The 26,980-nt window shown below is 37.5% G+C and overlaps 1 protein-coding gene across 2 annotated transcripts in view; it reads right to left on the bottom strand.

Annotated features, from left to right (window-relative positions):
• Nucleotides 1-2,537: 2,537 nt before the first annotated feature.
• The window catches only part of LOC124798264 (putative phosphatidate phosphatase), an 86,696-nt gene continuing 62,253 nt past the window's right edge, over nt 2,538-26,980 (bottom strand). The window contains exons 5-7 of one of the 2 annotated variants that reach the window (XM_047261588.1): nt 20,478-20,654; nt 7,861-7,948; nt 2,538-6,564 (exon numbers count right to left, since the gene is read on the bottom strand). In XM_047261588.1, coding sequence (XP_047117544.1) covers nt 6,539-6,564; nt 7,861-7,948; nt 20,478-20,654 — 291 coding nt within the window. In that variant the 3' untranslated portion in view covers nt 2,538-6,538. The other variant, XM_047261587.1, reaches the window with a different exon arrangement.

The following is a 26,980-nucleotide window of genomic DNA, read 5'->3' as shown; positions in this document are numbered from 1 at the left end:
CTATAATTTCTATTCAAACACTACAATCAAATCACAGTTTATGATTCAGCAATACAATGCTTTTCTTCTATGATCTGTACCTAACTGGTCAGAATATTTTATTAAAATTTGACCACTGTCTATTAGTTTTACAGCTAAATAACTACAGGTTGGTGGGTCTAAAAGCAGATTTGACACTTGCACTTTGTCCTTCAATCCTCATGGAGAATTTTACAATGGAAAATGCCCCAAGCTGAGCAACAACAACAATTCTAGATGATCTCAGTCAATACTATCTGGCCAAAAATCAGCTTTTAATTCTCCACAAACATTGGCTTACCAGTTAAGTCTGCAAAACCTTATCAAAAGCAATGGTAAGTTCTGTTTGGAACAATAACAATATGGAAAGGATAGAGGAGGCGTTGAGTCACAAACAGGCATGATGAAAAAAAGACTGCTAAAATATTCAGTTTTCAGGCAAAGTCCTCCTTCCAAAATAGAAATCACACACACACACACATTCACACACGCACAACTCATGTGCACATAGCCACTGTCTCCGGTAGCTTCAGCTTAATATTTTAGCAGTCTTTTTCAGTGTGCCTGTCTGCGATGCAATGCCTTCTATATATGGTCAGTAGTAATATATCCTTTTCCTTTTGTTGTTTTTCTGACCTTATTAAAACTGTTTCTAGCTGCAGCATGAATCTTAAGATACTTCCTGCTAGTGGTCTGTACACTGTCAGCATTGCAAGATTGTGTGTTTCCTGCATGCAACAACACAATATACATTTACTTGAAAGGTGTGGGACTTTCTCCTTATTGGTTCTAACTTATGTATGACATTAGCTTGTATCTTTCAAGATGAATCTGTTCACTATCTGAATCTCAATTACTGTAAACTCGCATATGTTAACACAACAGCTACAGATGCACAAAATTAAACTCATAATTAACTGTCACTTCTACAGCAGCTTTTTAATCACTAACATCAAAAATTAGCAGCCCTCAAAAGTTTTACGGATGTTTACAGTATCAGTGTTGCCAACATATTCTTGCTGGCATTTCTTTCAACTCTGTTCTCATTTGCTTGAGTTTACAAGAACTTTCTTGAATAACCTTATAATAATGCTACTTACTCTAGCCCTTTCCAGGTGCCTTGGCTTCACCCTACCCTTTTTCAGGTGGCTTGGCTTAAGGCAACCTCTACACTTCCAGGTAACTTTACTGTTGTCATCTGTGTGTTGTCAATTTATTATCACTTGATAACAGGAAGTCTTTTCCGTCTTTATTTTCCCCCAGTTTCATCCTGACGATCACACAGGCTCAGTTGTGGGTAATGCAGATGGTAGACTTCAGTTTATTGGTAGAATACTGGGGAAATGCAATCAGTCTACAAAGGGGATTGTTTAAATATCACTAATGTCACTGCTTCTAGAATATAGCTCAAGTGGGTGGGGCCCAAGCCAAATAAGACTAAATGGAGATATTGAACATATATAGAGAAGAGCACCACGAATGGTCCCAAGTTAAGAAAGTCTATTACCAAAGTTTCAAGAACGGACTTTAAATGATGACTCTAGCAATATACTACAAGCCCCTATGTATCACTCATGCACAGAAGGACTCAAACATTCATTCTTCCCCTGCTCCATATGTGAATGGAACGGGAAGAAACCCTAACAACTGGTACAATGGACATATCCTCTGCCGTACATCTCACAGTGGTTTGCAGAGTATAGATGTAGATGTAGATGAAGAACCTTTCTTACATACTTCAATAAAATGTAATCAAAGGCAGTGCTGCCCTTGTACAATTCTGTGGGGATGCTTGGATTAGGTGTGTACCTCAGATAGGTATCATACCATTAATTATGAATTCTCACATCATTTTTGTATATGACTGGATATTACACAAAAATATAATTTCTTTGGTTGATAATCATGTAATACTTTCCAGAATTGTGGAAGAAACACCTCATTAGATGATGTGTCTCACAGAAATGTCAACTACAATAGATATGAGCATTTTCCTACAAGGGAAATCAGAGCTCACACGGAAAGGTATAGGTGTTCGTTCTTTCCGTGTGCTATACGAAATTGGAATAACAGAGAATTGTAAAGGCGGGTCATTGAACCCTCTGCCAGGCACTTAAATGTGATTTGCAGAGTATCCATGTAGATGTAGAAGTACTACAAGAGTTAGCTACTGACTAGAAGTCTCATTTCTTGTAAAATACAAAGACAAAGTAGAAAATAAATATAGTGTGGAAAATTCTGGCATACTGTAAATAATTTAGGAGTGAGGGAAACAACTCACCAAATAATAACAGTTCAGAATCATGTACAGGCATGGTCGGTTGTTTCCTTTACTCCTAAATTATTTACAAAGAAGGAAACAAGTTAAACCATGAGGAATAGTGGAAATTAAGTTGATTCTTCTTTGCAGTTGTAACCATACAATACAGTAAAAGGAAAATAAATGTGGTTATTGACAAATTGGAAGTCAAGCAAAAAAAAATTACTTCAAATTTGAGATGGAAAATAAGACAATACAGCATAAAGGATGGAAAAGAAAAACAATGTTTTTATTTTATTTTATTTATCAAAGAAATCACCCCATTTGAATGTTTAATCCTCCTAAAGCCCTGTTTCCATGTTGTTAATGAGATGCACATGAGTGCTTGTTATCATTTATTACTTCTTTCAATACAACAGGGCACTCACAAAGAACAAGATATTCTAAATAATGAAGAATTTATTGAACAAGATATAACAATCTGAATAGAACTTTCTTTTACAAAAACTAGTAATACACTACATGGAAGTCAAATGGTTTTCCTTGTCCACTTCAAAGCACAATAATTGTAATTTCTAAGTCATTATTTTTTCACAACAACCACTCTTTGTGTACAATAATAATATATACACACACAGTTTCAGACTAGAACAGATGGTTCAGTTTTCTGTAAAATTAATTCATATATAAGTTCATCAACAAGCTAACCTGCTAGAAATTTATAAGTGAATGAAAGTGCTTCTATCTGTTTGTTTAGTTACTGTTACTTACTGAAATGCTAGATAGGCAATATCTTATAAAACATACTTTCAATCAGAATGTGTGTCTTTCTTCATTAAAAAGAACTAAAAGCATACAACAATTGCCTACATTATTAAAATATTCTGAAGAGAGCACCACTGCTTGCAGAAAAGCGGGACTTAAGTTACAGTTAATACACTTTCACAGTATCTTGGATTATTGCAATTCATTATCTGATAACGGTCATTCACAGTTATTAACATAAAAAGGTATGTCACATAAAAGTGACAAGATATAACACCATACACTAGCCCTGTTATAAATATAAAATAACATATAATGATCATTTTAAAAAATGTTAAGAAAACTTATTAATAGTGAAATAGCTGTACCAGTACAATTGTACAGGATAATCAGACCATCACAAAATATTTTCAGTTCTTCATACTGTGAATTATTTAAATAACTGACATCTGAATTAGGCTGCTGAAGGTGTTAGAACGCTACAATTCACAACCAAACACCCTAATCAGTCATTTGTAATACTAACAGTTACTTAAAAGACATTTAACGTGGTTCTAACACATTAAGAAGAGATCTATACTAATAAAAAATTCTTTACAAAAAAACGTTTTTCACTTAATTAGATAATACTTCAGCAAATGGAATCCCATGTTACTTAGTGTTTATGTCACAAGATGGTGAACATTTAAAAATAAACACTACAAATCCTCAAATAATAACAGTGAAGTCTATGTAGCAATAAAACTTGTAACCTATAAATACTCCACCAAACCTGTACCTACAAGTTGGAGGGCACCTGGAGGATGTTGCCATATTAACTATAAATTATAAAAGAATGCCACAAAATGGAGATACACGTTCAGCTTACAAAAGCCAGCAGCTTTACTTCCCGAAATATGAACTGTTGCTTAATTAATTTCTCTCTCTGTCACTAGTTCAAAAAAAAGTAAATAAACATTTAGGAACATGTTTGTTATGTGTTTAAAGCAATACAGAAATTATTCTTTACCCTGTCATTGAATTATTTTAAAAATAGCCATATGTTAATAATAAGTATGGTTAATACTATTACATTACTGTTAAAGAGTGTATGTAACACAAACCTGTCCTTCAACAGATTTTCCACAAATTTTATTTCACAATAATTGCTTTTTTATAGAATAAATTCTGATCTGAATTACACTAATATTAAACAGTTATTAAAATTACTTTATGTTACTAACATATCTCACAATTACATTTTGTATTTAAGCTACACATGACATAAAAAGTTTGTCATTAGGAAATTACTGCATCTGACAATTTATATTTACATAAATAAATCACATACAGGCTCAACGCATGTTACCACAATCAACAGTGTTCTTTCTTCATTCTGTGTATGCTGTTAAGACATCAACTAACTCAAATGAATTTGAGTGAACAAAACTATGACAATGCACAGTATGACCAGGTAAGTATCTCAAATGTGAAGAAATATTTACAGCAAACTGAATGAATTTTTTACTCACAACAGAAAACACAGCTGTTAAGTCTGAAATTATTACAAGCTACATACAAAAACTAATTGGAAAGTTTTTGCTAGGCGAAAACAATATAACAGACTGAAACAAAAGTCAGAAAATAGCACTGTTCCTTCACAATCTTATTTCGATGTGGCTGACCAACTTCAATACCACAGTGAAAGCAATGTATAAAAACAAACCAATTTACATATATTTTTACCTGAACATAGAAAAAGAGTTTCACATGCCAAAAGTCTGCCAGTGAGCTTTTTAAGTACAGTACAATGATGTCGGAAGTGTTTCATAGTGCAACAATCCACATAATGCTGAAACAGTTAATGACACTACGAGAAAGAGCCTGAATGAAATGTTGAATATCTATCAAATAAAATAAATAAAACATACTTTTAATCTAGCAATACAAAGTGTAATTTCAGTTACGATATCACCTCAGAAAGACTTGAGTTTGATGTAAAAGATGACATGGCAGTGGTTCAAGTATAGCTTAGAAAATAAATTCCAGAAGAAATATGAAAATATAAAAGTTATTCATACTGATATCAAATGAACTACACTGAAATAAGAGCTGAAAAGTGACATCATTTTGCTATAACTAAACTTTCACCACCAAAAATTTGAAAAAGCTAAGTGGATGAAATTAAAATATTATATAAAACTTAGTACATTCTTCTGTACAAGTATGTCTTTTGTATTATATGTACATACAACACCAAAACATTGCAATTCTGGTGTATCTATCAGTTCACAGTAGTCACTTCCTTCACCATTTTAATAATACTTATCACATAGTCACATATGGCTACTCTGTAATAGACTGTACACATAAAATCGAATGATCTTTGCAATCATTTTCTCTCTAGGTTGCTTAATACTGAATTCTACCACTGACCTAGTTTTCATACAACTATGGGAGCTGCAAGAGAAAAACAACAGAGTCATGAGGATGGATGGAACTTGTAACCAATTTCACTTGTACTTTTCTCTGAGCCTGCTGGTACAATTGCTCTTTTATATTTGGTAATTCTATATTAATTGCCCAAAATTATCCCTAAATAAGATGACAATAATAATAATAATAATAATAATAATAATAACAATATTAGTAATCTGTACTGCTTCTGTCACAAATTGGAACAAAATGCACTACATTTTATAACAGTTTGCAACAAATGCTCTTAGAATTATTATGTAGTTCTATAAAAAGCTATTGTGGAAGTAAATCACTAGACAGAACAGAATGATCTGAACTAGACAGTAATTTTTTTGACAATCTACCCATCCCTATTAGACAGTAGTTTCTTTTGTGGATGAAACTTAAAAGTTGCTACCAACATATGCAATATGACAAAGATACATGGTGAAGATATATATCCTGTCTTAACATTAAAGTTCAACATATTGTATTCATAATAAGAAACAGTTAAGCCAAATGGAGTCTAATAACAATAAAAAAACTATACAGATCCACTGCATTTGTTAAAATAATAAAATCTTGAGCTTTAGGGTAGAAAGTATCTTCTGCAAAATGTAAGAAAACATAATTGTTATAAAAGCCAAGGAGTTAGGACATGCAATGGGGAAGCAATTTCTGGAAGTCTTTGGCACAGTAGTCTGAGTGACACAATCTATTTCACACACTCCCAATGTTGCTCCTCCTTCAGAAAAAGTCTAAAGATTTTTCAGGAAGACACCTCCAGTTCTCAAGCTCAAGATTCACTGATTGCTTGTGTGTGTGTGTGTGTGTGTGTGTGTGTGTGTGTGTGTGTGTGTCACTTTTGATATTGCAGCCAGATCATTGTTTCACCTGTTCATACATATACTCTTCCCATTTATTTTTATTGCTGTTGTAGCATTGGTAATTCTCTATTCCCATAGAACTGACAATGTACATATATGTAGCCTTTCATACAATTTTGGAAGCCCACTGCTAATTCATAGTAAGTCATTTTGAAGACAATAATCAGACGTCTCATATTACTTTCACTGAAACATTTCCTGAAAAAACAGGAGCAAGAAATAATGAAAGATAAAAAAGAGAACATTAATTAACATGTTCAGTAATCAAATAGTTACAAGAGCTGACAACTATTCTTGTACATGAAAAAGAAATCCTTATTGTCATTCTTGAATTGAAACAGAAATTGGTCCATTTATACCAGATCTAAAACAGACTTGCCTACAGAAATACTTTCTATTAGCATTTGCTTATACAATTAATTACATCTTTACTAGGCACTGCAAGTTTTATTCCAGTGATATCAGTGACAAACAATTTGCCATGGCTTTTTTCATTCTTTGTTTATGGCGAGAATGGAACTTTTTCATAACTTAAAATTAGGTAAGGACAATTTCCTTTAATAACAATAATGGACCTAAAAATAAGTTTACACACCACTGATCAGTAAAAGGCACTTTCGATAAGTTAGTGCACTTTAATTAGTCCTTTATTTTACCCTTTGTGACTGGGATGTATTTTTCTGCAGTACGATAAGTGGTAAAATTATCAAATGAAGAATTTGAAAACTAAAACTGAGCTCAGTAAACAGGAAGCACAAAACTCTCTCCTACTGAACAGCTGGACACTGAAAAATCTCATAAAAATTCTCAAAGATTATTTGTTACGAGAATTTCAGAAAATATTATATCACTGTGCACTACTGTTACAAGATGACATCAACCATTGTGATAATTAATATGTTTCACTTCTAACAAATAAATTTGAGAATTTACTTACTAGCACAAACAAAAACAACATTAATGAATTCAGACTTAGTCATCTTTCTACAAATTATAAAATAAAGTATACTAAGAATACGTACACTCTTTTAAAGTAAAAAGTACAGAATATCATTCAGCACTAAGATAAAAGGCCAGCAGCTAGTTTCAAATATATATTAATGTACTGAGTTCAATCTGCATTAGTTGGTATTGTTTTAGTGTGATAAAAATGCACATACTGATTCTTACACTGAATGTTACCATTTTAAATTTGCTTCTATATATAAAATTACAAAATATATTCAGGCTTGGTGTCAACAATTTGTATTAGTGCCAGCCAAATGTAACCACATACCCTCATATAAAAATTCCACCAATACATATGGAGATACCTGTATCCTGATAAAAAAAATGTAACAAATATCTTACAACAACATTTCTGGACAGTTTATACTATTTTAAAGCTTCCTTCAAATGTACATGTGTAATTGGCAGTTTTGTTTTGGTAATATTACAGAGAAACGCTGGCTGCAAAACTTGTGATTCAACATATTTGGTTAGTATTTCCATTACCTGTATGGCTTGGAGGATCTATATCCATATCTGGTACAGGAAGTGCTGGATTGTGTTTCACTGGAAACAAGTCAGAAATGAACAGCACCTGAAACAAACATGTACTTTAAATAATCATGTTGCTGACAGAATTTAGCGTGAACAGAAAACGTCTACATGGAACATATGTGGAAAAGGGGAGGGGAGGGGACAAGAGAGGAATTTAAAACAGAAATCACAACTAAATAAAAATAGATAATATTTCCCGTTACCAAGCAATATATATTGCGTTTCATAGGCAGTTCAGTGGAGAATATGATACCTACTTTGTTCTTTTACTGGAAGATACTATACCGTATTTACTCGAATCTAAGCCGCACTCGAATCTAAGCCGCACCTGAAAAATGAGACTCGAAATAAAGGGGTGGGGGAAAAAAAAAAAAGATCCCGAATCTAAGCCGCACCTGAAATTTGCGACTCGAAATTCAAGGGGAGAGAAAAGTTTTAGGCTGCACCTCCAAATCGAAACAAAGTTGGTCCATTGTGATATGAGACACAATTTAGGTCGAATGAATGACGATACAGCTACAGTAGTTTGGTTCAAGTCGTAAGCTTAGCAGTTAAGCTTTACCAGGTAGCCATTGCTATGCGTCAGGCTCTCCGTCCGTATTTATATGGGTACCGTTCCTTTTTCACGTGCTTCGTCTAGTTTGAATAGTTTGCTTATTTTGCTTTGATCCGATAAGTGCCGTTTTCTTTGTTATAGGTGTTTACGTCACTCTAAGCTGAAAATGCATTACTGTACAGTGTCATGCATTGTTTGTCGCATTCTGATAGTGCGTGTTTACGGCCTGTCGCCGCTCGCGGCATGGCTTGCTTTTTTAAAAAAAGAGAGGAATCGTCTCATTAGCGAAACAATGGCAAGAGACTGCTATTTGTTGTTGCTTACACTGCTGCTTTCTTTGATAATGATCAACAAGAACCAAATAATAGACTGCGTATGATAGAACATGTTCTAAACGAGAGTTAGGCGAAAATTTTTCTCCGTTTGAAAATCTTTGCATCCGCTTCTTTAGTACATCAAATTCTGCACAGAAATTAGTCATCTTAGATTTAAAAATCTAGTCAGTTGCCGTGCTTCATTTCTGACTGTATCACTATTAGGCACAAGAATAATACGAATATAAACATGACACGATACGTATATTCTTCCGCGTTTGCTATTGTCTCACTCCAGTATCGTAGTTTATTAGGCAGATAGGATTTAAATGAGATAGCAGCAAACACGAAAGAATACATCGCAAAATGTTTATATTCGTATTATTCTTATGGTGAAGAGAATACTGCATGTGATTCACATTTCATCAGGTTCCTATTAGCAACCATCTATTCTCACAGGTAGGAAAAAATTCAGAACGTAGAGTTGGCCATATTGACAAACATCCCAAACAATCTTGCCAGTTGGATTTTAGTAGTACATTGAAATTGTGCTACATTCGAAGATGAACAATACAGAATTTGTATTTACTTCGTTGGATAAAGTATGAAAATGCAGTGGCCGAAACTCGGGGCGGAGAAAAAAAGCTCGTCTTCCACCTTTTTTTTTTTTAATTTATTTACTTACGCAGAGGTTTTGGGGCCAGTATTTATCTTTGTGCCTACAAAGCATGCCTGTGTAGCGCTACATATATTTGACGGCAAAAGTTAGTTGTGGCGGCACCTACCAACATTTTTCAGAACTTCCGCTTGCTTTGCACTCGATTCTAAGCCGCAGGCGGTTTTTTGGATTACAAAAACCGGAAAAAAGTGCGGCTTAGATTCGAGTAAATACGGTATCTATGGAAATTTGTAAAGATATGTCAGTATCATGTTTATTGTTCATTTACAGGATCTCACAATGTGAGAAGCATCTCTGACCATGTTTCTATACTGTATTGTTCATGTATATGGGCCAAAATTTCTTATGTACTGGTGTCCCAAATAATATACTGCTCCTAATCACTCCCAAATTTGATCTTGCTGGACTTACTGAAGACCTTCTCTCCTTCTGCTGGTCTGTACAGCTGAAACAGTTTTTCGCCACCTACCCTACCAATCAGACTCAGCCCAAAACCAATACTGAACCCAGCCTGATTCAGTTCATTCCTCCATCCAACCATGATCCACCCCTATATCATCTAGTGGTAACATTCCAGTATTTATTAACCACAAACCTAGCCCCACCATCATTCCCCAAATCCCTTGACTTGGAAGCCAACCTTACATCAACAGAAAGAACCACAATACACCTCTCCCCTGAGACTCTCTCCGTCTCACTCTCTCCTCACTCCTGTCACTTCCCACACTCCTACCTTCTATATGCTTCCTAAAGTAATAAACCCAACCACCCAGGATACCCCACTATGCCCTGCTACACTGTGGCCTGCTACTGTGTCCCCACTGAGAGATTCTCTGCTCTTGTGATCAACACCTTCAGCCTATTACCTTATTACTCCTATAAAAAAAGGTGCAAACCATATATTCAACCAACACTCCACAGTTCCTGTTCCATTACCAAATGGCACACTGATCATCACTGTTGATGCTGCATCTCTCTGCAATAGTATCCCCAATGGTCATGGCCTTCCCACTACTGAATACTACCTTCCCCAATGCCCGACTGACTCCAAACCTACAACCTCCTTCCTGGTCACCGTGACCAACTAAGTCCTCACTCATCACTACTTTTCCTTTCAAGGCATCATCAAAATCAACAAGTCCATGGTACAGTAATGGATGCTCGCATAATACCGTCCTATGCCAAACCATTCATGGGCCATCCAGAAGAATCCTTGCTAATCATCTAAAATACCAACCATTTATCTGGTTTAGATTCTTTGATAACATCTTTGTATATGGACCGAGTGTGAGGATGCCCTATTCACATTCCTCCAGAACCTCAACATCTTTTCTCCCACTCACTTCACTTTGTCCTCCTCAACATAACAAGCCACCTTCTTTGATGTTGGACTCTATCTCAAGGATAACTATATCAGTATCTACATCCATATTAAACCTCCCAACCTCCAGCAACACTTCCACTTTGATAGCTGCTACCCATTCCACACCAAGTAGTTCCTTCCATGCAGCCTAGTCACCTATGGCCATCACTACTGTAGTGATGAGCAGTCCCTCTTGAATTATACCAGAAGTCCCAGTGAGGCCTTCTGAGACCGAAATTACCCTCCCAACCTTGTACAGAAACAGATCTCCCATGCCCCTCTCTCTCTCTCTTTCCAGCCACCTATCATCACCCACATAACCACTGTTTGGCCACAAAGGAGCACTCCCCTTGTGACTCAATACTACCCAGGACCAGAGCAACTGAATCACATTCTCCTCGAGGGTTTTGACTTCCTCTTGTAATGCCCTCCCACAGTGGTATTCTGCTGTCCACCAAACCTACGCAATGTACAGGGTGTTTATAAATGAATATTGGGGTTTTAGCACTTTATAATATTTATTACATTAAACTTACAGTTATAAATGATATGTCAAATGAAAGAGCAACTCAAAACAGTTTTACAAAGAACCTTATAAATGTTCAATGCGAGCATCATTTGTCATACGGCACACATCAAGTCTATAGCTGAGCACTGGATAGGCTGCAAGAGGCCCAATAACAGGGCTTGCTTCGCATCGCTTTCACATTCACGTGACCTAACGTCATGCGATTTTTTCCTTTGGGCCTTCATCAAGGATCGCATGTACATGCCTCCGCTACCAGCAGACCTCCCTTAATTAAATAACCGGATTGAAGCAGCTGTTGCTACAATCACTGAAGACACACTTATCAACATCTGGGAAGAACTCAGCTATAGACTTGATGTGTGCCATGTGACAAATGGTGCTCAAATTGAACATTTATAAGGTTCTTGGTAAAACTGTTTGAGCTGCTCTTTAATTTGACATATCATTTATAACTGTAAGTTTAATATAATAAATATTATAGAGCATTAAAACCCCCGATATTCATTTATAAACGCCCTGTACTTTTCCATCCCTACTCCAACCCCTGCTCCCAAACTTCTGCTCATATCCCTGCAATAGATCCAGAAGTGAGATCTACACCATACATCTTCCCACCACCACCTACTCCAGTCCAGTCACAGGCATCACCTACACCATCAAAGGCAGGGCTATCTGTGAAAGCAGCCATGTGATCTATAAACTAATCTGCAATCACTGTGCTGTTTTCTATGTGGGCACGACAACCAACAAGTTGTCTGTCCACATGAATGGCCACTGACAAACTGGCCCAACTAGTTGCTTAACACGCTATACAACACAATGTGCTTCACTTCAATAATTGTTTCATAGCCTGCACCTCCTGGACCCTTCCTATAAACACCAGCTTTTCTGAATTGCGCAGGTGGGGACCCTCCCTGCAAAAAATTCCCATATCACCCTGGCCTCAAACTTTGCTAGACCCTGTCCTCCACTTACCTGCTCCCTCTCCAACACTACAAAGTTTTCTGTTCCGCCAATGCATCCGCTAACATTTTTCTCCTTCTCTACTTCTCTCTTTTTCTGGCACATTGCAGTCCAAAACCTGGCCGTAGTGAACAGAGACAGTGACCATGGTGTGAGTTGTGCTTTTATGAATGTCTGTGTGTTTTCTACTGTGAAAGAAGGTCTTTTGGACAAAAGTTTAAATGCATAGCTGTCTTTTTGTTGTCTCTGTCTGCAACTCAGTGTCTCCTCTATATGGGATTAGGAATATACCCTTTTCTCAATATTGTTATTATTCCATCCTGGACTTCCCATTGCTTGATTTTAACATACAACCAATTTACTCAATCATGAACCACATATTAACTCTGCATAAGAATGCCCAAGGCCGCCTTGTGCGGTCTTCAGTTCAAAGACTAATTCATCTCCATATAACTACTGTAGTTGAACAAGATGGTGGTGAGTGTAGGTGTGCAAGAATTTACTGTTAAAATATTGCAAAGGTAGTGTACGAGAAGGGTAAAAGTGAATTCTCAAAGTTAAGCGAATGCATTTAAAGTTTCAGTGTATAGTCAAACGTCTAAGTAGAGAAAGTAACAGAGAAAGTAGGCATCTGAAGTTGGAAAAAAAAAAAAAAGCCCATGAACTAGATGCTGAGGTATGTAGTATCGTAAAACCTGGTGCTTAAGTTCAAGAAGTTGCAGTAGGCTACAATCCTCAAAATGTAAAAGACCGTTATTTGATTATAATAGGTGACGTTAGCAACGTAGTCTGCAATGAAATTTATGATGTTATTCAAATGTTCAAGAAGAAATTTCTGGCACTTCATCACTGCAAGGTACTTTTTGTTAACATTCCAAAGAGACATGACTTCATACCCCAGTTCTGTGTAAATGAGGCTATTTCACAAATGAACTATGAATTAACAAAGACTTGGAAGTATTTTAGTAATACATGTATTATAGGTGTAAGTTATTTTAATATTGTATACTAACTACGGCATGTACTTGAACAAATCAGGGAAAAAAGCGTTATGTACCCTTCTAATGCACCAGTTATGGAAGAAGTAAACAAAATAATCATACACTTGGAACCTACTCCCTTTAAATGGCTCCAGTAATCTCATCTCTTATTTACAAGCTCAAAATACCCCAAGTGAAACAGCTATGGACAAGAGAGCGACCAGTAACAAAAAATAATACAGAAAATCCAATACTACTGGTGATGTGAATTTACACAAAAGATATGTAATGCTGTCAATATGACACACAACAACCAAAAGATCAATGAAGCCGATCTAAAAATTTATCACCATAATGTACAATCCTCATGTAACAAGAGCGACAAAATTAATGTATTACTAAAAAATGAGCTAAGGGATATCTCAGTAATAGCATTAACGAGCACTGGCTCAATCTTGAATTAATTCAACATACAAAAATAAAAACTCCCAGGCAGTTCCTGTTGGAGTAATGTTGTTGTGCTTCCTACTCGCCATGACACAGCCTACGTCAGACACTGGGGAATCTCCTGTGAATTGTGCTCAAGCACCAACAATATCACAACTGTGTCAACAAGTGTCTTCGAATTTGTGTTTTCTAACGACTGTAGTGAAGTCACAGTACAGCCATTCTGAACTTGTATCCTTTCACCACTCAGTAACTGTGGCTCATTTGTTGTGTTCTGAACTGCAAGTCCATGTGTGCAGTTTCACAGAGACAGGTGAGCCTGGCAAGCAAAGAAATGTTCTGACGTGATTAATAAAGTATTACTGAGTCAGAGTGTTCTAATTGGCTGTATTATTACTAGCCAATTTCGTGTCCAAGAAGTCAGACACAACACTAAACATGAGGCATAAGAAACAGGAACCAACTGGAGTATTTATTAACTTAAGAAAAGCTTCTGACACGGTGGAACATAAGATGCTGCTGTCAAAGCTTGAAAAGTACACTATTCAAGGTCTGCCCAACAGTTGGATTAGTTCCTTCCACAGCAATCTTATGGAAGCAGTGAACATCTAGAATACTAATGTCAACCTTAAAACAATGTCTGAACGTTTGTCAATGCATAATGTAATTAAATTTGATGTGCCCCAAGGATCAATAATGCATCACTTTTGTTCCTTCTGTGCATCTAAGCTTAAACATGAACAATTATGGAAAATATAGATTGATACCCATTGTAAGATGACAGACTGAACTGCAGACAGGCACAACAGACAGACACATTTAGCTTTCGACCAAAGCCTTCATCAGCAAAGATAAACAGAAATTCATTCACATGAAGTATGCACACCTCACACACACACGATCACTATCTCTTACTACTCAGGCCACCATGGATGCACATAAAATTATCATACTTAGAGATGACACCACAATTCTAGTGAAAGGGGAAAGTAAAGAAGAATTACAGCAATCAGTAAATTTTGTCACAAAACGACTTAGCAGCAGGGCACAGAATAATCACCTTTTAACCAATAATAAAATAAAACTATTGTAAAATTTCACAATGCTCTGAACAAGGATAGGTACACCCCATTTCTCTCTATCAACAATTAGCCAAAGATGCACTGAGAAGTAGCTTTTTTTTTATTTATTGATGGTTACTGGTTCTGGACACCTGCATCCATTCTCAAATGATCCACATTGTAAGTGTAACAATACAGGCGACAGCTTATGTAAAAAACTGCCCTGCAGTGACGATCGAAGTGACACATTTTCTAATGTCCGTCCTATGTGGTCTATTTACCATTGTCGAGTCAGCCATAGTGCCACTTTGATCATCACTGCAAGGGGCAGTTTTTGTACATACGCTATCACCTGTGCTGTCACACTTACTATATGGGTGGTTTGAAAATGAACACAGGTATCCAAAACTAACCATCATCAAGATATAAAAAGAGAGACTTCTGAATGCAACTTTTGATGGAGCTACAACTATTTATTTCAATTATGAAACAATTGCAAACCTATTTTTCACCTGCAGCATGCCACAAGTTTGTAAGTTAACCAGCTGATAACAGTACAGAAACCAAATTCTTACAATTAGATCAGCAAAGCAAAGAAAAATGGAATAAGCCTATCAAATATCTTAAAGTAAAACTGAGAAAGATCTACTATAGACTAAAATTACTTTGTGATTGATGTCTCAACAACTCGAGTGGTAGCGCCCAGCTGCCAGCTTTCTCGAGCACCTTGTGCTCACTGTGTTACTAGTTTTGCAGTTACATGCAGAGCCTCACTTAGCACGGCTGGCTGCATGCCAGAAACACTACCTCCACCACTGTAATCTGTTATTTTAATCAAAGAATACTTTCTTTGCTCACTAAAATCCTGCTGCAGTGAGAAGTCAGCAAATAGTGCAATGTGGTCAGATTTTGGGGAAATTCTAAAACAGTTATTAGCTCATTCAAACAGAAAAAAGGGACATTAGAATCATGTACGGATAGAAACCTAGAGATTCATGTTAAGATCATGGGTATGAAATCTTATCTACATTGTGGAACCTTCACATATTTAGGAATCTTTCTGTTGTGTCTGTTTGGACTCAACATCTCCGGTACAAGGTGGGTGGCAATTTATCATTTTCAAATATTGTCATTATTTATTGTGGAAACCATCATATCCTTGAAAATAAATGCAACAGGTACAATAATATGAAAGTGATTGTTGCTAGTCGCTATATAACGGAGCTGCTGAGTCGCAGAGAGGCACAACAAAACGACTGTCAGAAAGTGAGCTTTTGGCCAACAAAGCCTTCATTGGAAATAGACAATATACACATATATACTAACAAAAATGCCAGTCTCTGGTTGTTGAGGCCAGGCAGCAGACCTCAGCAGCCGGAGACGTGATCATGCGTGTATGAGTTGCATTTCCGTTAGTGTGGGTGCATGTTGTTTCTTTCCGATGAAGGCCATGTTGGCCGAAAGCTCACTTTCTGACAGTCTTTTTGTTGTGTCTATCTGCAACTCAGCATCTCCGCTATATGGCGAATAGCAACTATCCTGGATTTTCCATTGTTAATGTAATAGCTAAGGACAATTGAGTGCAAAAAAAAATGTGATAATTATGATCACTTTACCAACCAGAAGAAAAACTTGCAAATGACTCAAATCAACATGTCCTGTGCCAAATCAGTACTTTCCTCATGGGAATTAAATTTTATAACAAACTTCCCACAAAAATAAAAGTCAAAACAATTGGAAAATCTTAGAAGTCATATTTACAGCATCACTGCTTTTATTCCACAAAAGAAATTTTAACAGTACAAACTATGTTATAAAAATATTTAAATATGTATGCACAAAAAACTCTTTCACCTCTATGCTTATAAACTGATGTGTCCAATGCCAATGTCTTATGTATAAGCTTTTTTGGAAGACTTTAGGACCAAAAAAATTTAAATACAGTACAGTCTGCATCCATTTGAACCTACTTACAATACTCAAGCCTTGGCCTCACTTCATAATTTTATCTCCCCTCAACTACCCGCATTTCTGTTCATTACCTAAATCGATGATTCCTTGATGCCTCAGGATGAATACTATCAACAGATCCCTTATCTTAGTCAGGTTGTGCCATAAATTTCTTTTTTCCCCAATTTGATTCAGTACCTTCCTATCAGATATTTGATCCATACATTCTTTTGTAACACCACATTTCAAAGGCTTCTATTCTCATCTTGTCTGAAGAGTGTATCATCCATGTTTCATTTCTGTATAAGGCTACACTCCAGACAAATACTTCACCAAAGACTTCCTGGTATTTAAATTTATAACAACAGTTTCCCTTTTTCAGAGATGCAGTTTTTGGTATGCAATTTCATCAAGGGGACCCTCTCACACTGGGGCCTTTCCTTTTTAACATTCCCCACTCTACTCCTCTCCTCCCCCAGAGAGAGAAACTAATAGTTTTGAAAGCTAAGATAATGTCATCATTTTTACTTTTATGTGTGACTTTGACAACACTAAATGTATTGCCTACTGAAGGTAAGTACTGGATAGCAATTCCATCTCATAGTTACTCCCACAAGTCCAACCACTCGTCCAAGTTGGAGATGGGCACCAGCATGAAGTAGGGGATTGCTTGTAGGAGTGAGGTACAGTGGGGACTGTGTGTGCCCCGGACCGCTACGGTGGCTGTGAAAGTCCTACAGGAACTCTGAAAAGTGATGGCTAACGAGGCTCTGGTGAAGCTACGATAGGCCCAGCAAGCCAGTAGTGGATTATGATTTCTGCTTTCAAAAATAGAATGGGCCTCGGAAAGGACAGATTTAATCGACGACGAACTGGCTATAAACAAGGACAAAGATTTGGAACATTAAATATACAAACATTGACTGGAAAGGCGGAGGAGATGGTAGACATGATGGAAAGAAGGAAGTTGGACTATTGGGGTTAGCTGAAATGAGATGGAAAGGAGAAGGAAGGAGAGAGCTGAAGAAAGGCTACCGACTGTACTGGAGAGGAAATGAGGAGGGAAGGAGAAATGGAGTCAGAATAGTAGTAAGACATGAATTAAAAGAGGAAGTGAAGAGAAGAAATGATAGGATGATGAAGACCAAAATATCACTCACGGGGCTGACCACAGAGGTAATACAAGTGTATGCGCTGGAGGTGGGTTGCACTTCTGAGGAGAAGCAAGAGTTTGAAGAGGAAATGCAGAAGCAGATGGGAAGGAAGAATATGATAGTAATGGGGGATTTAAACACACATGTTGGAAGAGAAATACAAGACTGCGAAAGTGTGCTTGGACCATAGGGTTGGGGCCACCAAAATGAGGAAAGTGAACGACTATTGGAGTTCTGTCAAAGGAATGGCTTGATGGTTGGGAACTCCTGGTTCGGGAAAAGAGAGAGCTACAGGATTACCTGGTACAGTCAAGACTTAATGAGAAAGTCGATAGTTGACTACTTCCTGTACGATAGCGAGATAAATAGGAACATAATTGACATTAAGGTAATACCAGCAGAGGCCTTGGATAGTGACCACCGTTTGCTGGTAATGAACCTGAGAGGGACTAAGGATAATAAAGGGACAGAAAACCAGGAAAGACATATAAGGGTATGGAAGTTGAAGGAGAAAGAAAGCAGGCTACAGTACGTACAAGTAGTAAAGGAAAGCATCCCAAACGATGAACCAAAAGCAGTAGAAGAGGAATGGGGTAGATTCAAGGGAACATTAGTAAGTGCGGCGGAAACAATATGTGGGAGGACAAGCAACAAAAAGAGATGGAAAGAAACGCCCTGGTGGGATGATGAAACAAAGAATATAGTACAGAAGAAGAATAGAGCCTTTATGGTATGGTTCCAGAAGAGAACAGAAGAGACAAGAGAAAAGTATCAGGCAAGAAAGAAAGAACCAAAAAGAGTGGTGGTGGAGGAAAGAAGGAAGTGGATGGAACAGTGGACCAGAATGATGGAGGAGTGTAGTGACGATTCAAAAAAGGTGTTATATGGGATGATTAAAAGTAAGAGGAAGAACGGTACAACAGATTATACTCGAATGTTGAACAAAAGTTCAAAATGGTTCAAATGGCTCTGAGCACTATGGGACTTAACAGCTATGGTCATCAGTCCCCTAGAACTTAGAACTACTTAAACCTAACTAACCTAAGGACAGCACACAACACCCAGCCATCACGAGGCAGAGAAAATCCCTGACCCCGCCGGGAATCGAACCCGGGAACCCGGGCGTGGGAAGCGAGAACGCTACCGCACGACCACGAGATGCGGGCTGAACACAAGTGGACAACATGTAGAAAATAAGGAGGAACTCAAGAATATGTGGAAAGAGTATTTTGAAGAACTCCTGAGTCTGTAGGAGACCTGAATGAGGAGGAACAAGCCAAGGAGAAAAAAAGAGGAGGAACAGCAAATAGAAAAAGACCTTACATAGGGAGAAGTGGAAGAGGCATTGGGCAAGATGAAGGGAGGGAAGTCACCAGGTCTGGATGAGCTAAGTGTAGAGACGGTGAGAGAAGCAGGAGAGGTGGGGATACAATGACTATATCGAGTAACGAAAATTGTGTGGAGACAGAAGATGATCCCAGAAGACTGGAAGTAGAGAGTAATTGTCCTGATCTTTAAGAAGGGAAATAGAAAAGAGTGCAAGAACTATCAGGGTATAACACTGATGAGTCATTGTGCAAAGAGTTTTGAAAAAATTTTGGAAGCACGAATTCGGGCAAAATTCGAAGGAAGAGTGAGAGAAGAGCAACATAGCTTCAGAACAGGAAGGTCCATGGCAGATCTAATTTTTGCTGTAAGACAGCATTATGAATATGGAATAGATCTACTAATGACCTTCCTGGACATTGAAAAAGTGTATGACAGCATACATAGAAGCAAAGTGTGGGAAGCCCTGGAGAACAGAGGAGTAGCAAAACAGATTATTTGGGGAATAAGGGACATGTACCATGGAAGTGTGAGCTGTGTGAAAGTGGGAGGAGAGAGATCAGCTTGGATTGAACAGAAGAATGGCTTGAGGCAGGGAAGTGAGAAAAGCAAAAGCATTTCGGAAGAGTGTCAGAAGTCTCGTGTGGAGCAAGGATGTACCCCAAATCAGTAAAAAGTTTATATATCAGTCATACTATGTTCCAATCCTGACATATGCCTCAGAAAACTGGGGTATGAAAGGAAGAGGGAAAAGCAAAGTACAAGGTAGTGAGATGAAGTTCTTGAAAAATAGTATTGGAGTGACAGAGATAGACAGGTTAAGAAATGAGAGGATCAGAGAGTTAATGAAGGGGGGACCATTACAGGAGGAGATAGAGAAATCAAGGCTGAGATGGTATGGACACGTTAAGAGAATGGAGGAGAAGAGAATACCCAGGAGGATACACAAGATGAAACTGGAAGGAAAGAGACCAAGAGGAAGACCAAGAGACAGATGGCTGAAAGGAGTAGAAGTATGTGGATAGAAGAAAGGAGAAGACTGGAATGAGGTGAAGACGGAGAGATGGAGGCAAGACAGAAGACGATGGAGAGGCCCTATGATCCATACAGACCCGGCCAGAGGCTAGAAACTGTCCAAGAGGATGACTCATGAGTTACTAGTTATCTTGACAGACTTTTCCTTAAAAAAAAAGTAATATTTGTGAATTTCACACAGGTGTATCATTACATAGTGTCGAGAAACATACCACAGACACTGCAAAAACAGCTCCCTGAAGAAACCCAGCGAGTACATCACTCCAGTGATGTTTATAGTCAGAAACGCGAGACAAGGCTGTGCCCACAGCTATTAATAAACAAATGTACTGACAGAAGTGTTTCAAAAGTTTGGAGCCTTTCCATGTCATCCGGGCTTGCAGGTACAACTGGAACAAAAAAGCACGAGATATAGTGATATCAAACAATGGAAAACCCAGGATGGAATGTAACAGTATAAGGATAGTTGCTACTCACCATATAATGGAGATGCTGAGTCGCAAAAAGCCACAACAGAAAGACTGTAGGAACATTAGACTTCAGCCTACAAGGCCAGACTCCAGCTGCCAGAAACTGTGGTCATGTATGTGAGAGTTCCATTTGCTTGAGTGTGTGTCTGTATGTGTATGTTGTCTGTTTATCACAAAGGCCTTGTTGGCCAAAAGCTAACGTTCTGAAAGTCTTTTTCTTGTGCTTTTCTGCAACTCAGCATCTCCACTATATGGTGAGTAGCAACTATCCTTTTCATTATATTGTTAAATATAGTGATATAATACCCAAGAGACAGCAGATTAATATTCCAGAACATTAACTATACATTGTAGGTGAAATATGCACTGTAATCACTACGGAATTCAGAGAAAATGAGCAAAAGAAAAAACTTAACTACAGAAAACCAATAAGTATGTCCATTGAGTGAATGCTCCAAAAGCAGAATACTTCAATGCAACAACAACAACAACAAAGTGATACATACTCATTGCTTATGAGTCTCCTTAATGTCTATAAATTACTCTTAATATTTCCAATAATATGGAATTACAGTTGTGAAATATGATAAGTCAGTCTGCCTGGAATACACAAACCATTTTGAAGGGGAAAAGCCCACAGTACACACTACAACCAAGCTGATAAACAGAAACACTTTTTTTATTTATCAAGTCACAATGGATACATGCACAAAGAGGAACAAGAGGTGATACTAATACTTTTTTTTTTTTTAAGCAGAAGAAAGGAGAGGGTTGGAGAAAATGAAATTATTTGGTACTAAGTATTTTACAAAGTAGAAATTTAGTGTTTGGTTGACTGATAACATTTATGGTGAAAAAAGAGAGAATCATATTGCCAGAAACTAGATTTTAACATTACACAGTTCATGTTCAGAATAAATTGCACATTGACAACAGGAAAGAACGACCACTGTAACTGATAAAATAAGCACAATCCATAACTTCAACTAATCATAAATACAGAAGATAAAATATACTCTGCATGCTTAAATAAATACAATAAAATTTTACATACAGTAAGCCACTGATGAAGTGAAATTTTTGAGAATTAAATTGTACATCTGCAATGAGATGAAATGACAGACAGACTGATGTGTGCAGCACAGAAACCAGGGCAAGACACATAATCCCCCTCAATATTTTACCATTTCATTTCATGGCGGAGAAAGTTATGCAACGTCCCCTGTCGACAGTAAAAATTTACTGCTGATACGTTGCATTCATACACATTGTGTTTCCAAAGACGTAAAATAACTGTTCACAATACTTTGGTTACAACTGGAAGACAGTTACTATTTTAATTTGTTGATGGCACAAAACTTACTAAAAATATGCCTGATACAAAACTTTCTGGCATCTTAAAACTGTTTGACAGACCAAGGCTCGAACATGAGAGCTTTGCCTTTCACAGGCAAGCCTTGAGCTATCTAAGCATGACTCACTATTTACCCTAACAGCTTTACTTCTGCCACCTCTCTCTCTCTCTCTCTCTCTCTCTCTCTCTCTCTCTCTCTCTTCCTCCCTCCCACTTCCCAAACTTCACAGAAGTTCTCCTATGTCCCATGTGAGATTAGCACACCTGGAAGCCCAGTATGTATGCACATAGTTGTTTGCGCCAGAATGTAATCAATGACTTGCTCAACAGGTCCTGAAGTGCACCTGACTTGCTTTTGCCTTATTGCATCATCTTGTGTATCACTTAGTTCATTGATGCAGCCTGATCAAAATGAACGGTAATCTTCTTTCTTCATCCAACAATGCGTGTAGGTTCTGAGAATGTTCTTTTCTGTTGACCACTTCCTTGTTGCTTTTGCTGGTGAGTGAAGCAGTGATGCATTTAAGCATTCAGTGACTCCATTACTGTTGTCATAGTTCTTGGTCTTCCACTACATGGTGCATCTGTCAGAGACCCAGTTGAAAAGGCCTTTCTTTCCAGTTTCCGAAGATTGGCCTCCTTTGGGGCCTCTTTCTTGAATAAATCGCATGATTCATGCAAACAGTTACTTGCAGCTTTTCTAACATTATCAGCTCGCCATAAGGTTACGATGCAAGATGAAAAAGTGCAGTGCATCTTTGCTTCCGGTCTCAAAATGTTTATATCTGAGTGAAAGACAACCTTGAGAATGAGCATTCCCAAAATGCTTCACTTCCAAAATGCTGCATTGGGTAAGCAGACACACAGGGCAGTAAATCCAACTCTGCACCGAGAATGATGGTCAGCTTACAGAGAGAGTTTGAAATATGCAGGAAGTATGCAAGAACATTTATTTCTGTGTTATTCCATTCTTGCATGTGTCTTCTGGTTCCACAGATAGGCACAAACTTCGTAAATACTGCTCAAGGGTCATAATCTGACATCAGTGCTGCACAGTCTGACATCATAAGCCATGTTTCTTGAAGCTTTTTATTTTCATTCCACACATGTCTTTCCCAGGGTTATAGAGGTCCATTTTCTGTTGAAGAGGCAACGGTTGAGATTGTTTTGACTCTTGAACAAAATGAAAAGCTATGTCTTACTGAATCCAACAAGTGTGCTGGATGTCCAGATGATGACAGTTTTATTGTATGTGTAAATTAGTAGTTGTACAGTGTACATAAATCTCCTAACACTACTTGCCTGGATCTGTTGAGGAGCATAATTTATTCCAAACTGAACTACATTCCACAGACTGGACCATGATGAGGAGCTTTTAGCTATGTGGAATAAGTCGAGACATACAATTAAAAAAAAACTAACCATCAGAAAATATCTTTGTAAAATATACTAACAATTAACTAGCATTAAAAATAATTTACTATAATCTACTGGCACTTAAACAGGCTATAAAGGAACTTATCAAACTACCAAAAAAGCTACTACTTTTGAACTCACTAAGCAAATTTTCTAAGATCAAAAGCTAATGATGGCTCGGACAAGGAAGATTGTGCTGCCTTACAACCTTTTTTTTTATGTTGCATGGGATTTTCATTCGTTACTTTCAATGTCTTTACCATTTTTCTCTGAACCCACAGAGTAACTCCACAATGAGCAACTTTGCTGTGTTTATGGACCATCACCTTTCACTTGCATATCACTATCATAAGACAACTAACAACATTTAAAATGTGGCATTGGATTCATCTTTAATAATATGCTTCAATTACCTTAAGATGGATCAGCTCGAAATTCCATGGTTTTAAAATGTAAACTCAGTGCCTCTATCATGAGATACTCATTTCTTAATGAATGTGTTGTTTATCACATAGCAGCAATTCACTGAAGTGCCTTTAGATGATAAAGAGCGAATTCTCCTCAAAATGTTCTTATGTTTTCTAAAATAAAAGAACTTCTAACAAGCTGTTTGTGACTTTTTACTAATTGTAAATTTGGTTTGATTGCCACATCAGAATACACCTATGAGCAGCTAGTGAAGTGGTTTTCTGCTCAAGAGGAGAATTCACATATATCTGATATAAGTAGAATGTGGCATGTGTGCTGGAGATTTCACGTTGCTGGTTATTTTGCCTAGCATCCACTCGTCCACTCAGTATGTTACCATTAATAAGCTAAGGTGATGTTCTCCCTGAACTTGGTGGCAAAGACGCAGTCCACCTACTCTCTATAACACATTTTGTTCCAGCTTATAAACACAGGTTATGGGTACTAGACGAGGGCTAGTGGCACTCCCCAGCCCCATTCAAGTATCCCGTGTTCACGAAACCTGGATCTAAGTGAAACTGGCTAAGCTCCCTGGGGTGAAAAAGTTTAGTATTCCATGTAACATGACACTAGAAGACAGGTGAGTATACAATCAAGTGTTTCGGTATTTTTCAGTTTTAATGCATTTGTTACCAGCAAAAAATACAATGTGCCAAACTTTTTAAATCATCTAATGTTGCACCACAAAAATCAATCTGCTTGTTGTACACAAATTTGAAATTCTTACTGGGGAAATAAAATACCGAAGCAGTTCACTGCTATAATTATGTTTCTACTGCTAGGACTCTACCAATGAGGTCCTTGAATTTTACATGCTTCTTCAAAACAATTCACATTTTTGCACTACTGGCCAATTGAATATTTTTGCAACACTCTCATTTGATCCCAACAATTTTGTCCAAAAGTAGCACTTCATCTGTTTATAATTTAGTAAGGTTTCTATCACAGCTGCATATAATTCTTTTCACTGCTGACTAGTTTCGAACACTTGTGTTCATTTTCAAACCATTACCTGCCTCTCTACATCTACATATACACAGATACTCCACAACCCAACATACACTGCATGGCAGAGAGCACCTGTACCACTACTCGTCATTTCCTTTCCTGTTCCACTTGACAATAGAGTGAGGGAAAAACGACTGTCTATAAGCCTCCATCTTAGCCCTAATTTCTTGTAGCTTATCTTCGTGGTCCTTACATGCAACGTATGCTGGAGGAAGTAGAGCACCTCTGTAACACTTGGGTGTTGTTCAAACCTACCAAGTAACAAATCTAGCAACCCACCTCTGAACTGGTTCAATGTCTTCCTTTAATCCCACCCGGCATGGGTCCCAGACACTCAAGCAGTATTCAAGAACAGGTTTCACTTGCATCCTATATGCGGTCTCCTTTACAGATGAACTACACTTTCGTAGAATTCCCCCAATAGACCAAAGTCAACCATTCACCTTCCCTACTAAAATTGTCATATGCTCGATTCATTTCATATCGCTTTGTAGTGTTACACCCAGATATTTAAATGATGTGAATGTGTCAAGCAAGACACTACTAATGTTGTATCTGACCATTAGGGGCTTGTTTTTCCTACTCATCTGAATTAACTTACATCTTTCTACATTTAGAGCTAGCTGTCATCCATCACACCAACTACAAATTCTGTCTAGGTCAACTTGTATCTTCCTACAGTCACTCAACTTCGACACCTTACCGTATACCACATCACCCATCAGCAAACAACCGCAGATTGCTTCCTACTAAATCTGCCGTATCATTTATGTGTACAGAGAATAATAATAGTCCTATCACACTTCCCTCGGCCACTCACATATCCACATATCCGTGAACCTATTCCATATGCTCATACCTTTTTTAACAGCCTGCAATGGGGCACCATGTGAAATGCTTTCTGAAGTCTAGAAATATGGAATCTGCCTTTTGTCCTTCATCTATAGTTTGCAGTATATCATGTGAGAAAAGGGTAAGCCAAGTTTCACATGGGCAACACTTTCTAAAACCAAGCTGATTCATCAACATAAGCTTTTTGGTCTCTAAAAAACTTATTATATTTGAAATGAGAATATTTCGAGGATACTGCAGCAAACCAGTGTTAGGGATATTAGTCTGTAATTTTGTCCTTCATTTGCCATTATTATATACAGGGTTCACCTACACTGTTTTCCATTTGCTTGGGACCTTGCATTGGGCAAGAGATACACAATAAATGCAAGCTAGGTAAGGGGCCAATACTGTAGAATACTCTTCGAAAAACTGAATTGGGATTCTATCCGGACCTGGTGACTATTTGTTTTCAATTCTTTCAGTTGCTTCTCTATGCCAGGGATGCTTATTACTGTCATTCATACGGAAGTTTGTTCAATGATCAAATGATAGTTTGTACAATTCTCCTGTGTGAACAACTTCTTGAATGTGATATTTAAATCTTCAGCTTTTGTTTTGCTATCATCAACTGCCAATCAGACTGTTCAACAAGTGACTGGATGGAAGCCTTAGACCCACTTAGCGATTTTACATAGGAACAAAATTTTCTCAGGTTCTCTGCCACATTTTTCGCTAACGTATGATGCTGGTAGTAGTTGTATGCTTCATGCATACATCTTTTCACACACATGTGAATTTCTATTAACCTCTGCTTTGCTTTGCTTGTCTAATATTTCTGTGTACACAATTTCAATGACCATTCACAATATTTGTTCATACTATGGATTAATATAACAAATACGGTCCAATTGTAAGACAATTCCAATTGCACATTCAAAACTCGACAGGTGTCTTGAGTTGCTGTAAATGGATGCTAAAAATGGATGCTAAACCAAGCAATCATTGTCATTTCTTCATATCTTAACATTATTCACATATATTCATCATAGGCCTAACATCTGCCAGTTATAACTGGACTTTGGAGGAGAAGTGAGACAGCAGCAGCTGGCCGAGACACACGCAGCAACAGGGAAGTAACCAATTTTGTGATATTTTACGAGTTCCT

Source organism: Schistocerca piceifrons, chromosome 5, assembly GCF_021461385.2.
Source record: "Schistocerca piceifrons isolate TAMUIC-IGC-003096 chromosome 5, iqSchPice1.1, whole genome shotgun sequence".
Taxonomy (NCBI): domain Eukaryota; kingdom Metazoa; phylum Arthropoda; class Insecta; order Orthoptera; family Acrididae; genus Schistocerca; species Schistocerca piceifrons.
The sequence above is the reverse complement of the archived record's forward strand: the minus strand, read 5'-3'. Positions and strand labels throughout refer to the sequence as shown.